This window comes from Ciconia boyciana, chromosome 4, assembly GCF_034638445.1.
Source record: "Ciconia boyciana chromosome 4, ASM3463844v1, whole genome shotgun sequence".
Taxonomy (NCBI): Eukaryota; Metazoa; Chordata; class Aves; order Ciconiiformes; family Ciconiidae; genus Ciconia; species Ciconia boyciana.
In genome coordinates, this window is record NC_132937.1 from 24561089 (window position 1) to 24577119 (window position 16031).

General features: G+C 42.8%; 1 protein-coding gene across 5 annotated transcripts in view; it reads right to left on the bottom strand.

Annotated features, from left to right (window-relative positions):
* Positions 1-16031, bottom strand: part of ADAMTS12 (ADAM metallopeptidase with thrombospondin type 1 motif 12) — a 175179-nt gene that overhangs the window by 43447 nt on the left and 115701 nt on the right. For all 5 annotated transcript variants that reach the window (XM_072860961.1, XM_072860965.1, XM_072860964.1 and 2 more), the window contains 2 exons: positions 15598-15731; positions 3728-3848 (listed from right to left, as the gene is read on the bottom strand). In XM_072860961.1, the coding sequence (XP_072717062.1) occupies positions 3728-3848; positions 15598-15731 (255 nt within the window). The remainder of the gene's footprint in view (positions 1-3727; positions 3849-15597; positions 15732-16031) is intronic.

The following is a 16031-nucleotide window of genomic DNA, read 5'->3' on the forward strand; positions in this document are numbered from 1 at the left end:
GCTCCTAACACGGACAAGAGTACAACATGAATAAAATCACGCAACCCTTGTTGTAGGCACAGCTCTACCAGGACTGAAGAGCTTGTTTCTATTTTCCCATTGCTGTGAGAGAGGAGTAATTTCACTCAGGTGGTTAGCACAGTACTGCAGATCAGATGATAATCAGATTTGGCTATTTCTCCTTATCACAACAGCTCCCATCCTGCTCTCCAGTTTGTTGTACCTGCAAGCTTCTCTCTCTTAAAAATACACGTTCCTGAGACATGATTTTCCTCTAAGCCACCCTCTAGGCACTACCACAAGAATATTATGTGGAAAACAGCACAGGCTCCTGGTGGCATACCGGGTTTGCAAGTCAGGGTGTGGTTGCATACAGCCTTTCCATGGAACAGAGGGAGCGCTGCAGTGCGTGATGGTAATGGGAGAAAAATTATAGACCAGAGACAGTCTCCTAAGTGAGGATCCAGGAGACCTTCCAGTCTCTCAGATCAATATTTGCATCATGGCTATGTCCAGACTCCATCTCACACCTAGGTTCAGGCACGTACCAGATCCCCGTCTGCACTTTGGTTGCATGAAAAGGAAACAGGGGTAGCAGGGAGACGATGGCACATGTCCATTCAGTCCCAGCCAAGTTGGTCAGGAGATAACGGGACCAGGATAAACCTCCAGGTTAGGGTGAGTACAGCCACAGTTTACTTGTTTGCCCATCACTTTGCTAGAATTCAGCCCTCCACAGGAGTGACATGCACCTCATCTTGCCTTCTGACTGGCAGAGTAAAATGTCTCCCCCGTGTTGTACAATCCCTCATTTCCTAGTTTTCATAAATTTAAACGCATTGTCCCCTTCCTACTGAAAGTTGGAAAATTCATTTCCCTCTACACACACAGAAGGGTGAAAACAGGACAATTACCCACCCTTCTGACCACCACTTGTTTCCTAGCCACTCCTCCTTCCCAGGCAGATCCCTTGTCTGATCCTCACAACCTCATTCCCCCTTTTTGTTATCCATTTACTCCACGGTCCCTGGACTTGCCACAGTCCTAAACCCGTCTCCTGTGCTTCAGTCTTTCTCCTACCCCAACGCTTCTCCTCATCCAGCAGCGCAATTTATTCTCCTTCCAAAAGAGGCTGCACATCTTGCAAACGTTCTGCTGTACACAGTAATACTCCTTTGCAGCCATCACAACAACATGAATAAGAACAGTAAGTTCCACTTTTAAATACTCCAGCTCAAAATAAAAGCAGACTTCTTCAACCTTAACAACAGGAGCGCTTGTGACTTCTTTGCCCAGGCCTAGACCTTGCTTTTCAATGCCCTGCTCATGTTGCAACCTTTCTGCCATAACAGTTCAGCTGAAGCAACTTAAATGATTTTCAAATGAACCTCCTGAAAAGGAGGTGCAGACCCGGTACTTGCTAGTATTAGCGTCAACAGCTGAGACCATCTGTGCACATCAGACCTCTGATTTGTTTTCCATCATGAAACTCGTAATGGAATCCATTACACAGATGATGCTGCCATTCCTGCGGCTGTGTTGGGACCCCCTAGACCACTATTCCCATTTTGCATCTGCAGGAAAGACAAAGAATTTGAAAGAAAATCCAAGTACTAACACAGATTTTAAAACTTTTCTTTCTGAACATGAGGTGGTAAGACTTCGGGTAAAACTGATCACCCTGCCCTGCAGTGAAAGGCTGAATTATTAAAACTCTTTCCTAGCATTTCATTAGTCTGACCTAGCAACTTAAGTCAACTTGCAGACAGAATACACACTGCTGCAGTACCAGACCCAAGAAAGGCCCTGCTGGACTTAGGTTCTGAATAAAGCTTTAATTCAAAATATATTAGCTTTGATTTTGTATTTCTCTGTGCCATCAAACGTAGAAAAAACTCTTCAAATCTTCCTTGCCAGTGACTGGCAGCATGCTTTGGTCCAGTTTTGTTACCTATACTGAATTTATGACCCTGAAGTCTTTATGTTTACATAAACTGTTTAGTAGCCACTCTGCCATAAATCTGTACTGCAAGATAGAACACCACAGTACTTGTCAGAGACAAAAAGAAGCCAGATATTCTGAACAAAACCATTTTCCTATTCTCAGTTTAACACCTGTGAACATGAGCGAGATCCACACATTGTCTTAAAAGCTGAAGAGCCCACCAACCTCTGCCTTTCCTGACACTTTTCCTTATTTTGTCTGCAATGGAGTCAACGTCTGTAGAGGGGAAAGAATCTGCAGAATCAATCCATTTTTTTACTGAATCTAAAGAAAGTGATGAAATAATTTTACTTAACACTCAGCATCCCTCAGCAGTATCTGTCAGCAAGGCTTATTGAAACTTGGGGCAAAGAAAAACTAAGTGAAGATAAAACACAAAATGAATTTAAATAAAGTAAGATGCACTTATCCTCCCATGTGTTACAGTACTGGACCTTTTCAGTAAAACTGCTATTTGAAAATAAACTTCACATCATCTGCAGCCTTGGAAAACCCCCACACAATCAAAGGCAGACTGAATTTTAGAGTAGCAGAAGCAAAAGACCAGAAGCTGGAGGATTACTGTAGTATTGGAGGAGAGGGAGCTCTAGATTTTCTCACGCACATATACAGCCTGCACTGCTGTATGGTTGCAGGCATCTTCACAGTTCACCTGTGGGATATGGAGCAGAAGAAAGCAAATCCAACTACACAGTACAGAAAAAAACCTGAAATATTAAAAGTGCATTTTCCCCAGACCTTGGAAAATCTTATCAAACCAGCTCTAAATTATTAGCACAAATCATATTTGTGCAAATCAGAATTATTTTATTAAAAAAACCCACAAACCCAAAAGCCAGCCAAAGCCACACCCTCACTGCAGTTTCTCGCTCCTCACTAGCATGGTACCAATTATTGCTCTTGATACTTCTCGTCTGTGCATCAGCTTCTTTCTTCAGCCACAGAGCTTGCTCTAAGCACACTCTCCAGTACCCCTCTCACACTCTCACCTCTCCCCCTCCTGTCCTGCTTTCCCATTCAAAGCTGTTCATCCTGGCTGTCTTTCCATCTGCAGCTAACCACCATGGTTCTTATTCAGTTTTAGTGTCCCACTCCCTCTTCTAGACTCTCTGGCTCCCATTCATCCTGCACAAGCCAACTTAAAGCCTGAATGTCTCTCTGCTATCAGTGAAGAAAGGCTCAGTCCTCTGAGTGCTGATTCAGACCACCTTAACCCTGCAGGGAGTTACTTTTCTCCCCTTTCAAGCCAGAGGCATCCCACAGAAAACTTCAGAGCAACCAGAAGTGCAAAATTCTGCATGGGGAAGAGGTGGCACATGGCCACCAGAGCCAGTGGTATCAGATTTATGACACTTAGAAATGAATCCCCAAACCACTCCAGCATTTTCTGGTGCTTTGCACTGTCCAGAGATTTGGTCCAGATTTTCCAAGGTGGTAAATTACATTCATTTTGTAAATGCAGTTGCTATTTTGGGTTTTATTATTATCTGCATAACTTGCATAGTGCCTGTTGGTGTCTTACAAAATTTTTATTAGACAAGGTGAACTTAAAAAGCACAGACCACAGATCTTTTCTGGCAGAAGCATGATTCACTGTGAAACATCCATTTATAATTTCCTACGCAGATTGATCACTCAGTTTGCAGCGAGAAGCGCTTAATCCTTTTTATGTAGAGAAATGACTTCACCAACTCAAGAGTTTAAAAAAAGAACCCATTTTACCAAATCCTTCACTTTGATTAAACATCATCTGCACTGTACGACAAGCAGAGCCGTCTCCCAGGCAAACTCCACACTGGTCTTCAGTTGCGTTGGAATTTATCTCATAATCACAGCCAACAGCCTAGAAGGAAAAACAGTTTCAGAATAAATGTGGCCTCCACAATGAAATACTCAAGGCTCATGTATTGCTGCCTTCAGTGTACTCTGCTCTTCTTAGAAGAGGGAGAATCACTTTTGTACAAGAGTATATATCCTATATAAACAAAGTAATAGTAGAGACTGTTATATCTAGGTCAAATTCATGTTTATTAAATGAAGGTGAAAAACAAACAAACAAGCAAAAACCACCACCATGTTATGAAACATACAGTAGTGACCAGTTACTTGAGATGGAAACATGCCACTCAAATGGCCTCAACATCTAGGATTGGCCAATACATCTAGGATTTGTGTCTGTTTTCTTACGTTGTAGAAGCATCCATGGACTCCCAGGAATACAATGCAGTAACATAACTGTAATCTCTGTGTCAGCTTTCTGTGGCCATCAGACAGTGCACAACCTCTACTGCAGTCATTTGACAAAGAGAAACTGACAAAGAGAAACTCTTCAGCAGGCATGAAGTTTTATACGCATGACAGCTGCTTCTCCAGCTTGCCAGCATGGGGGCAAGGGTCAAGATAAAGTTCTGGTAAAGGCTGATTTTCCAGTTCATGCTTGCTACACGGAGAAAACGAGAGAAAAATTTACTCATACTGAGTCAGGACAAAACTTCCTTGCCCAAAGCAGAAATTCTGTGCACTAATGCCTTTAAACTTCAACAAAATCTTCATTTGTTTTTGGGGTGGTTTTTGCCTCTCTTTAAAAGCAAGGTTGCAGAACACAACCTAATGTCCAATACTTAATGGTTGTTAATAGTATCTAAGATATCTGGAGGCCTGTTGTCCTGGTTTCAGCTGGAAAACCTACCTTGACCCTAGAGGCATGGGTACGTGAGTTGCAAGGAAAAACAATCACACAAGGGGGTTCTTCCAGGAAAACTGCAGCTCCAGTTTCCAGTGGGCAGTTCCCCAGACAGAGTAGAAGGGCTGATCTTACTCCTGATTTTAATGAAGGGACTCCTGACTCATATCTACAAGAAGTGAGTAACGAATACTATGACCAGGACTAGAGGGGCCCTGCCTCCAGCCAGGTGGAGGAAAGGGACAGCCGGGTTTGCTGGACTGTGTGGATTCGATGGCCTGGCACATCAGACCCACAGGAGTATAAGGCTCTAGTGGACACCGGTGCACACTGTACCCTAATGCCATCAAGCTATATAGGGGCAGAACCCATCTGTATTTCTGGAGTGACGGGGGATCCCAACAGCTAACTGTATTGGAGGCCGAAGTGAGCTTAACTGGGAACGAGCGGCAAAAGCACCCCATTGGGACTGGCCTAGAGGCTCTGTGCATCCTGGGCATAGACAACCTCAGGAGAGGGTATTTCAAGGGCCCAAAAGGGTACCAGGGGGATTTCAGTATAGCTGCCTTGGAGATGGAGGAAATTAAACAGCTGTCCACCTTGCCCGGTCCCTCAGAGGACCCTTCTGTTGTGAGGTTGCTGAGGGCTGAAGAACAACAGGTGCTGATCGCCACCACAACAGCACACCGATGGCGATATTGCACCAACCGAGACGCCCTGATTCCCATCCATAAGCTGGTCTGTCGACTGGAGAGCCAAGGAGTGACCAGCAAGACTCACTCACCCTTTAACAGTCCCATATGGCCAGTGCAAGAGTCTAATGGAGAGTGGAGACTAACAGTAGACTATCGTGGCCTGAATGAAGTCACGCTGCCACTGAGTGCTGCCGTGCCGGGCATGCTAGAACTTCAATACGACCTGAAGTCAAAGGCAGCCAAGCGGTGTGCCACAATCGGTATCGCTAATGCGTTTTTCTCATCCCTTTGGCAGCGGAGTGGAGGCCACAGTTTGCTTTCACTTGGAGGGGTGTCTAGGAGACCTGGAATCAACTGCCTCAGGAGTGGAAACACAGCCCTACCATTTGCCATGGACTGATCCAGACGGCACTGGAACAGGGTGAGGCTCTGAACACCTGCAATCCATTGATGTCATCATCATGTGGGGCAACACAGCAGAAGAGGTTTTTGAGAAAGGAAAGAAAATAGCCCAAATCCTTCTGAAAGCTGGTTTTGCCATAAAACATAGTAAGGTCAAGGGACCTGCACAGGAGATCCAGTTTTTAGGAATAAAATGGCAAAATGGAAAGTCATCAGATCCCAATGGATGTGATCAACAAAATAACAGCCATGTCTCCACCAACTAGCAAAAAGGAAACACAAGCTTTCTTAGGTGTTGTGGGTTTTTGGAGAATGCATATTCCGAATTAGTCTGATCGTAAGCCCTCTCTATCCAGTGACCCAGAAGAAGAAGGATTTCAAATGGGGCCCTGAGCAATGACAAGCCTTTGAACAAATTACACAGGAGATAGTTCATGCAGTAGCCATCTTGTCTGGGCAGGACAAGATGTAAAGAACGTGGTCTACACTGCAGGCAGGGAGAATGGCCCTACCTGGCGCCTCTGGCAGAAAGCACCAGGGGAGACTCACGGTCGACCCTTAGGGTTTTGGAGTCAGGGATACAGAGGATCCGAGGCCCGCTATACCCCAAGTGAAAAAGAAATATGGCAGCATATGAAAGGGCACGAGCTGCTTTGGAAGTGGTTGGTACTGAAGCACAGCTCCTGCTGGCATCCTGACTGCTGGTGCTGGGCTGGATGTTCAAAGGGAGGATCCCCTCTACACATCATGCAGCTGATGCTATGTGGAGTAAGTGTGTTGCACTGATCACACAACAGACTCGAACAGGAAACCCCAGTCGCCCAGGAATCTTGGAAGTGATCATGGACTGGCCAGAAGGCAAGGATTTCAGAATATTGCTGGAGGAACAGGTGACACATGCTGAAGAGGCCCCAGTGTATAATAAACTGCCAGAAAATGAGAAGCAATATGCCCTGTTCACTGATGGGTCCTGTTGTCTTGTAGGAAAGCATCAGAGGTGGAAGGCTGCTGTATGGAGTCCTATACAACAAGTCGCAGAAACTGCTGAAGGAGAAGTCCATTTGCAGAGGTGAAGTCCATCCAGCTGGCTTTAGATATTGCTGGCGGAGAAAAGTGGCCAGTGCTCCACCTCTATACTGACTCATGGATGGTGGCAATGCCCTGTGGGGGTGGTTGCAGCAATGGAAGCAGAGCAACTGGCAGCGCAGAGGCAAACCCATCTGGGCTGCAGCATTGTGGCAAGACATCGCTGCCCAGGTAGAGAACCTGGTTGTAAAAGTACATCACGTAGATGCTCACGGACCCAAGAGTTGGGCCACTGAAGAACATCAAAACAACCAGCAGGTGGACCAGGCTGCTAAGATTGAAGTGGCTCAGGTGGATCTGGACTGGCAACATAAGGGTGAATTATTAATAGCTCGGTGGGTTCATGACACCTCAGGCCATCAAGGAAGAGATGCAACATATAGATGGGCTCGTGATCAAGGGGTGGACTTGACCATGGACACTATTACAGAGGTTGCGATATCCACGATATCCACAAATGTGAAACATGTGCTGCAATCAAGCAAGTCAAGCAGTTAAAGCTTATGTGGTATGGAGGACGATGGCTGAAATATAAATATGGGGAGGCCTGGCAGATTGATTCTATCACACTCCCATAAACCCACTGAGCCAAGTGCCATGTCCTTACAATGGTGGAAGCAACCACCGGATGGCTGGAAACATCCCGTGCCCCATGCCACCTCCTGGAACACTATCCTGGGCCTTGAAAAGCAAGTCCTGTGGCAACATGGCACCCCAGAAAGAACTGAGTCAGACAATGGGACTCATCTCCAAAACAACCTCATAGACACCCGGGCCAAAGAGCACAGCCCACGTGGGTGGGTATATCACATCCCCTATCATGCACCAGCCTCCGGGAAAATGGAACGATACAATGGACAGTTAAAGGCTACACTGAGAGCAATGGGTGCTGGGACATTCCAGCATTGGGATACACATTTAGCAAAGGCCACCTGGTTAGTCAACACTAGGGGATCTGCCAATCGAGCTGGCCCTGCCCAATCAAAACTTTTGCGTACTGTAGAAGAGGATAAAGTCCCTGTAGTGCACATAAAAAATATGCTGGGGAAGACAGTCTGGGTTACTCCTGCCTCAGGCAAAGGCAAACCCATTCGTGGGATTGCTTTTACTCAAAGACCTGGGTGCACTCGGTGGATAATCCAGAAGGATGGGGAAGTCCGATGTGTACCTCAGGGGGATTTGATTTTGGGTGAGAATAGCCAATGATTTGAATGGTATGATGTTAATTGCTATATAACACTGTATGTCATCACTTCTATGGTTGCTCTATGCCATATCAATGGTATACAGTAAGAATCACCCAAATTAATGAAGAATGAATTTTAATGAAACGGAACAAAGTGCAGCTATGATAGAACCAGACAAGCGCAGCGGTGATGGAACCAGAAATGGCTTCACCATGCAGTAATCCAACACCACACACCATCTCTCCTGCCCTGAAGGACTGTTATGACAGATGGACCCCAAAGTCATGGACTAAATGAACTCAACAGACATTTTAGAGGGATGGCCCATAGACCAAGGGAACGATGTCTGTGTGTATATATCAAAAGACAGGAAAGGTGTTGGTGATTAACTGGGATATATTGGAAATTGTGGGACCTGGGCATGACTTAGAGGCTATAGAATAAGGGGTGGATATTGTCCTGGTTTCAGCTGGGATAGAGTTAATTTTCTTCCTAGTAGCTGGTATAGTGCTGTGTTTTGGATTTAGGATGAGAATGATGTTGGTAACACACTGATGTGTTAGTTGTTGCTGAGCAGTGCTTACACTAAGTCAAGGACTTTTCAGTTTCTCATACTGCCCTGCCAGCAAGGAGGCTGGGGGTGCATAAGAAGCTGGGAGGGGACACAGCTGGGACAGCTGACCCAAATTGACCAAAGGGATATTCCATACCATATGACATCATGCTGAACAAAAAAAGTGGGGGCAGTTGGCTGGGGGGGGCGTAGCCGCTGCTCAGGAACTGGCTGGACAGCAGGTGGTAAGCAATTGCACTTGTTTTGTATATTGTTTTATTATTATTATTATTTTCCCTTCCTTTTCTGTCCTATTAAATTGTCTTTATCTCAACCCATGAGTTTTACCTTTTTTCTGATTCTCTTCCCCATCCCACTGGGGGGGCGGGAAGGGGGCCAGAGTGAGCTAACGGCTGTGTCATGTTTAGCTGCCTGACGGATTAAACCACAACACTCGTGATTTAGATGAATAGCCATAAGTCTGGTGGTATGTAAAGTTTTTCTCAGCTGATTTTTCTCAAAATATTCTTTTAGGTGCAATACCTGCCAACTTCTCTAACACCCTCTTTATGTATGAAAATCTGCGTATCCCCTCTTTTGATTCTGATCTTATTTTACCTTCAGTACATCAGCTACTGTAATCTTCTGTAAGCTTCTGACAGGAAAATCCATCCATTAGACTAATCTAGGTATAAAGGCTCCTGCATTCTCTAATATTTTTCCATCATTTTCAGCTCAAGAAACACCTGAACTTTTCCTCTATGCACCAATGATTTAATGAACAGCTACAGAAGCTGCAAAAATGGAAGCAAGGAAAGGCCTCAAGTTACAAATGGTGTTAAACCATATCACTTGCATTTTTACAGGGGATTCAAAAAAGACTCATCCATCACTTAATGCCAACACTTAGCCAGCACTTTTGATACCTGCTCTGAAAAATAATGGCCATGCCAAAAGGTTCTGCAGCAGCCTCAGGTTCTCTCTCCTTTCAGCGAAGGCTACTTTCAAAAAGGAAAAGTTTTTTAATGTCTTTCACACAGACACATCTTGGCACCAAGGACCACATTCATGAGCAGTACAGAATGTTACAGAGACAAGCACAGGTTAAGAAGGTGACTACATTTTGCATCCAAGCATGTAGCTATTTGACCAAGGATGGATTTAATTAAGTATTCCAAGTACACAGACACCACTGTGATAAGTGCAGGATGTTTCTTTATCTTGCCAAGAGTTCAGATCTGACTTTTCACCTGCTATTTACAGATGCGCTGCAGTTTATATTTAACACTTCCTAAGAATTTAAAGAGCTATGTGTGTAGCTATTTTCTTAAAGAGATGCATTCTTCAGTATATTTACTGTACTATCAGTTCATTTGTTAATCATCTAGAAACAGTTAGTAAAGTAATTGTTATCAGGTTTATTATTAGACCAGAGGAGTAACCAGCCTCTCTGGAGAGTCCTGAAAGTTGAAGTTTATTTTCTATTCCATGCACATATTCACTATTCAACAGAAAGTTGGGGAAAATCTGGAAATGGGAACTCTTGCACTTCATGTTTTGCTATTATAAAATATTACTAATGAGTGTTTTGGAGCTTCTCTTTTGAACTTCTTAATAAAAATGACTTGTCTTCAAATTGTAACATTTTTGCCAAATTAGCATTTTCTGATAGAAAATTGATGTTCTTGAAAAGGTTTGTCATCTTTATTTACTGTTCATGCTTGTTTAAGTGGTTGCACCCAGACATAATTATCTAGTTCAGCCTGTCAATCAGACATTTTGAAATGAACAACGCTGAGCATATTTCCCATGTGAGTACTGTGTAGTGTAAAAATCCCCGAACACTAAACAAATTAGTCCTCAACTACTGCACTGGCACTAGCAAATGAGTCTGGTGGCAGCACCACAGTATCATCAATTTCCTGCCTTTGGGGTGCCAATTAGTGTCCCTACGTGGGCCGTTCTCTGTATCAACTCAGTCAGAATTAGCTCAGATCTTTCCCACTCGGCCATATATTTCCTTTAGCAACACATCCACGGCATCAAAATATGACATTGCTATGACATAAAGGGAATCCCTTCGTCCCTTACAGTTATAAGCAGAGCAGCTTGTATTTTGTTTTTCCTCTGATATTTGAAACATAGTTTGTGTCTGATCAGACATCACAGTCTTACCTATACATGCGGCAGGGTGGGGTGCAGGGATCCCCAGGAATGAGGCACTGCAGACAACTGTGGCAGGGCAGGCAATTTACGGTGTCACAGTAAATAAAAGCTTTAATTTTATTCCCTAGCTCTGGGGTGCTGCTGGTGGTGCAATGACCTTCATATTTAGCAACAGGGCATCATCTTACAAGGCCATTAATGACCATCACAAAGTGTATATTCTTGTGTGTCAGAATAAACAGCTCCAGCAGTCATTCATTCTAAGTACATTTACATGAACTTTAATTTCCAGGCCATGTTTTACTTTCCCACTCCAGTGAATATCACATTATTTTTGTCATCCATTAGATTCACTTCTAGGTGCTTCCTCCTCCCTTTTACTTGCTTTCCTCATTCCTCTGATTCTTCTAGATAGGCAGTAGCCATATTTTCTAAAACTGCCTTAAATCACATCCCTCAAATTTCTGCCAAATTGCCTGTTAAAAGGGATCTGGAGACTAAATGCAGGTTATAAAACAAGAAAAAAATCAGCAGCAATTAGGCTCTGATTCTTTTGCACACCTATGTCCTTGTGCACCCTCTGCCAGTGAAACATGCTGTGCTACAGCAACCACTGTGTGCCATAGCATGTGCAGCACAAATTAGCACCCCTCCATGCAGCCCTCTGCCGTTGCCCCATTCACCAAGAGCCTTTCTGACGCACCTGAGACTAGCTTTATTTCTGGTCCCAGCAGAGAATGCGGAGGCAAAAATAATGACCTGAGCTGCATTACAGGAAGGAGAAACAATTTCTTTCCTGCTGCTTAGTGACTAAAGGGAAAACGGCCAGAGATATTACCCTTTTGCCACTTCCAGGGGGAGAGAGACTTTTGTGTCAGATTGGCAGCGGGGGGCAGATACAAAAAGTCCTTGCTGTCACTGAAAGGTACGGCCTGGATGTACTTCCTGAATACCAGAGTTATGCGGATGCTACATTGAGCTTTTAAGCTCTTTCTTCTGTTTGTCTCCCCCACTAGTCTCCAAATAAAGAGACCATGCTCATGTCATGTTGGCCATGACATTGCCTTGAATGGGGAGAAATGTGCCCTGATGTCCCTATTTCTCTTATAATTTGTCTAGATGGCTCTGAATCAATGTCCTGTTGGGCTAGCAATGGGAGGAGGAGACTGAACCATAGTGAGAGGTAGTAAAGCTACTACAAAAAATCTGACATGTGTAATCTGCTTTTCAGCAAGAGAAAAAAACGCTTTCCTCCCTAGTACTACACAGCTGTGTCATTCTCCAATACAATGTTAGTCTCTCAACATACCGATCATGAATTACCACAGAGAACAGCTCACAGATTTGCATGACTGAAGGCCATTTAAGCCTATTAAAATTAATTGCAGGAGATGAATGCCTGTTAGAAACAGCAGAGATGGCAGGTCCTCCACCCTCAGTGTCTGCATGCTCTCAATACATACACCATGTAAGCCTTCACTTTTAGATGATGCCATGGCTTGTATTAGACCAAATTCCTCAGTCATGTACGTATCACTGCTCAACAGACATACTCTGGTGGCAGTATCTTTGCTTATTAACACTGGGGGAGCAACTGACTGCTCTAGTAAGAATTAAGAGTGCACTTGTGATGTGTAATTTAAAACACAGGAAGATAGGATATGTGCTTTAAAGACCTTCTAAATAAAGGGGAAAAAAGTGACACTCAAAGGATGAGTGTGGAGGAGTATGGTTAAACAGCAAACTAGTTATGGTATATCTTGATGATTTTAGATTAAATTACTGACAGATCTTGTTGACTCCCTCCACTCAAAGCTGTTTATAAGTCAGACGTCATAACAGGAGGGGGGCCTAAGAAGGTACCTAAAGGAAGGCTAGGCTAGGTGCAAATACAATAAAAGGATTAAGGGGACTGCATTTTTCATACCCTTATTAGCACCACCTGGAATGAAACATGGTTGCAACTGCAGGCACGTAGCTTTGCGATCCCCCTTTGCAGCCACTGGTTCCAGCACTGAGTGATTTAACAGCATTACATGTGTTTAGGGAACTCCTCTTCTGTGTAAGGACAAAGTGAGAGAGGACCCAGCTATTTTATATGCCAGGCCCTCAAATGAGTTAACAATTCTAGCTTGTCTTTGAATTGACGAGGCACGTTCTAAAGGAATACCATACCAATCCCTCATCAGTAAGGCTTCCTTCTGCACTGAGGCATAGGCAGCATTTCTAAAAAATTAGGACCCATATATTGGACAAATTGCAAAGGCCAAGTGAATCAGCACTAGTGTCTGTCCGTACTTACTTCCCACTTGAAGATGCACATTATGGCTTTGCCAAGGTGCCTAGGAAAGCATAAAAATGAGGCAGCTCAATCCACATTTAGCCATCAAGGTAAGACTAATTTCACTGATTGCTCTGAACAAAACCATGGCAAACTGCAAAATCAGATTGAAGTCAGCTGAATTTAGGAAATTAAATTCTTGATTGAATCTGAATCTATCTACCTTGTTTTGACATATCCACTAGGAAAACTATGAACTTGGTTGTTAAAAAAGAGCTACTCTGCTCACCAAACACATGTGAGTGATATGGACAGTGGATCTAATGTACAACATCTCACCATTTTAATTTTTTGCTCAATTTCAGACCTAAGTGAAGTGTTATTTTAGTACTCAAAACAAATGTGAATTGCTTTTGTAAGATAAAAATATTGAAAACCAGAACAGGGCTTTAATAGACATTGACATCAATGTTTGTGAACTCCTTTTTCACATCATTAGCAACGTGTTGCTATTGGAGTACAAGAATGATGTACCAGACTAATTATATTAAATGCATTTCCAGATTTATTCACTGTAACCTGTAATGTATGTATTGTGTTTAACTAGCTGGACCGAAATACTAGTGAATTATATGGAGATACTTGAAAAAGCTTCTCAGGTGTTATGTTGGGTACTTATTTCAGATAAAACCACACTGTCTTTCAGAAATGTGAGCTATCTGGGTTACCTATTCATCATTTGGTCTCATTTGTGGCAGTTGCATGATTATATGGTTCACTCTGTGATTCTGACTCCAATTAAATCTGTTTGTCAGAAGATGTGAAGCAGTAGTCAACATGTGAAATGCTGACAAATCTGTATTTATGATAGCACCAGTACCTTGGAGGAAATTTTTTAGAAAGGCTTTGAGTCCCCAGAACTATTGATGCTAAAGTATATCTAGTATTTACAAACTGCAATTAGAATTAACTTTCTGTTCACCTCTGATCTATTGCTTCTGATGAATTAAGTTTTGCTGTTTCTAAAACAGATATAAATTTGAACTGTCACAGGCAAGGTTCAATACAGAGAGCATATGGGAACTAAAATTAACCATAGTGATCCCAGTCCATTTGGGCTGGAAATCAGAAAATGAAAGTGTAATATCACATAGACAGCCTTCTGAGTTTAGCACTAGGCGTCTTCCAAGTAAAGGTCAAAAGCCGTGATACGTTATGCAACATTTACTACACATTTCAATATGCTAAAGATGTGTTTCCATTTGGCTTGAACTGCTCAAGGCCAGGTCAGGTCTTTCACCACCATAGTTAAAAGTGCCATCCTGACTCTCTGCAAAGTCAAGCAGAATCTCTTCACTGTGAATTTGAGTAGGGTCTCAGTAACTCCCTTTCACAAATGCATGTCCTGCAAGGAAAGCTTAAAACACATCTTTTATTGCTGCTCTCTGAGGGACTGCCATTCCACTAAAGTAGAAAGTCTTCAGAGAGGGTATACCAATGACCTATTAAAAATGTGGCACTTCCATCACTAGAAGTTTTTAAGAAAAGAATGTGAAAAATGTCAAAAAAAGGAACATGATTCTATAAAGGGACGGAACAGATGACTTTTTGAAGTCTCTTCCAGTTGCATTTTTATATGATTCAATGACTTAGGACATACAATCCCAAGCTCCCTACAGTAAGCTAATGTAGCTTCCGGAAGACACCAAGTCTTGCTTGTTTCCAAAGATGTTAAAAGCAAAAAAGCTATCAGGCTCCAAGGGAGGTACAGGACGCAAATCCCCAGTTTTAAGAAATATACTGTAGTTGTAAACACATACCCTACAAGTAAAGTACTCATTTAATTTATGAGAAATTCACTAAAACCAATGCTAAGACTGTTGGTGTTACAGCATTTACAGAACACACCTTCAAATGCCACAAATGCACGCATCATCATGGAAACCTACTATCAACATGCAGAGTATGCAGAGAACTTTATACTTATTCTTCAGTAAACAGAACATTATTGAACCATATACTCTGTGTTTGCCCACTATCTCATTGTACAGCATTATTCAATTTACTATTGTAAACTAAAATAATTTTTACTGCCTTCAAGTGCAAACATCTGATCCTATTACAAGTAACTTCAGAACTGCTACATAATGTGTAATGTTAAACTGCATTTTCATAAAAAAACCACAGAGAGTGGTGACACCAATTACAACCCTAAAGCTATAAACCTTTGTGAAAACATCTCATCAGAAACAAACAGATTTTCTTAAATTGATGTTTTAAAATAACAGAAGAAGAAGAGAGGAGTTAAAAGGTACCAAAAGTAATTAGCCCTCAGTCTAATGGATTCATTAAAAAGGATGGAAACTACTCTTATGTCTACTTGGAAAAGCTGTTTCTATAAACTTGTTTCCATGATCATTAAAAATGTGATAAAATGGAGTACTTGGCCTCAATCCTCCAAAAAAAATTTGTTAAACATTTTCCCATAACTTTGTAAAATAAAATTGTAGAGAAAGAAACATGCAAACATACCCAATACCTTACACATGCCATTAATACAGATATCTCGGCTGTGCTTTCCTTCAAAGCAAGGAGTACCATCAGTGACTGCATCAAGCATCTTCTCCGAAAAATGGCCGTCTATCGGGCGACAGTGGAGCTCACAGGGGTTTGCTGAAAGGAAAACAAAGATACTTTCTCAGAAAATACTTCAGTGGGACATTGAACTGTAACGCACAGGGAATGATGGTATGTCTTTACTGCAACATCCACTCACTTTCCCTGACATCTGCTGACAGAAATGGCCTAACTAGAAGCAATTAGCAGAGCCAGGGTCATATTGCTAACAGAGTGACACAGGCCTGATAAATGCCACTTGTGGACTTCTAGGAAGCAGCTGGAGGCTGGTGCTCTCACTCCTCCACGCTCTCCATCACTGGTGTGTTAACAGCCAGCTGGCTGAGTCGAGCAGTA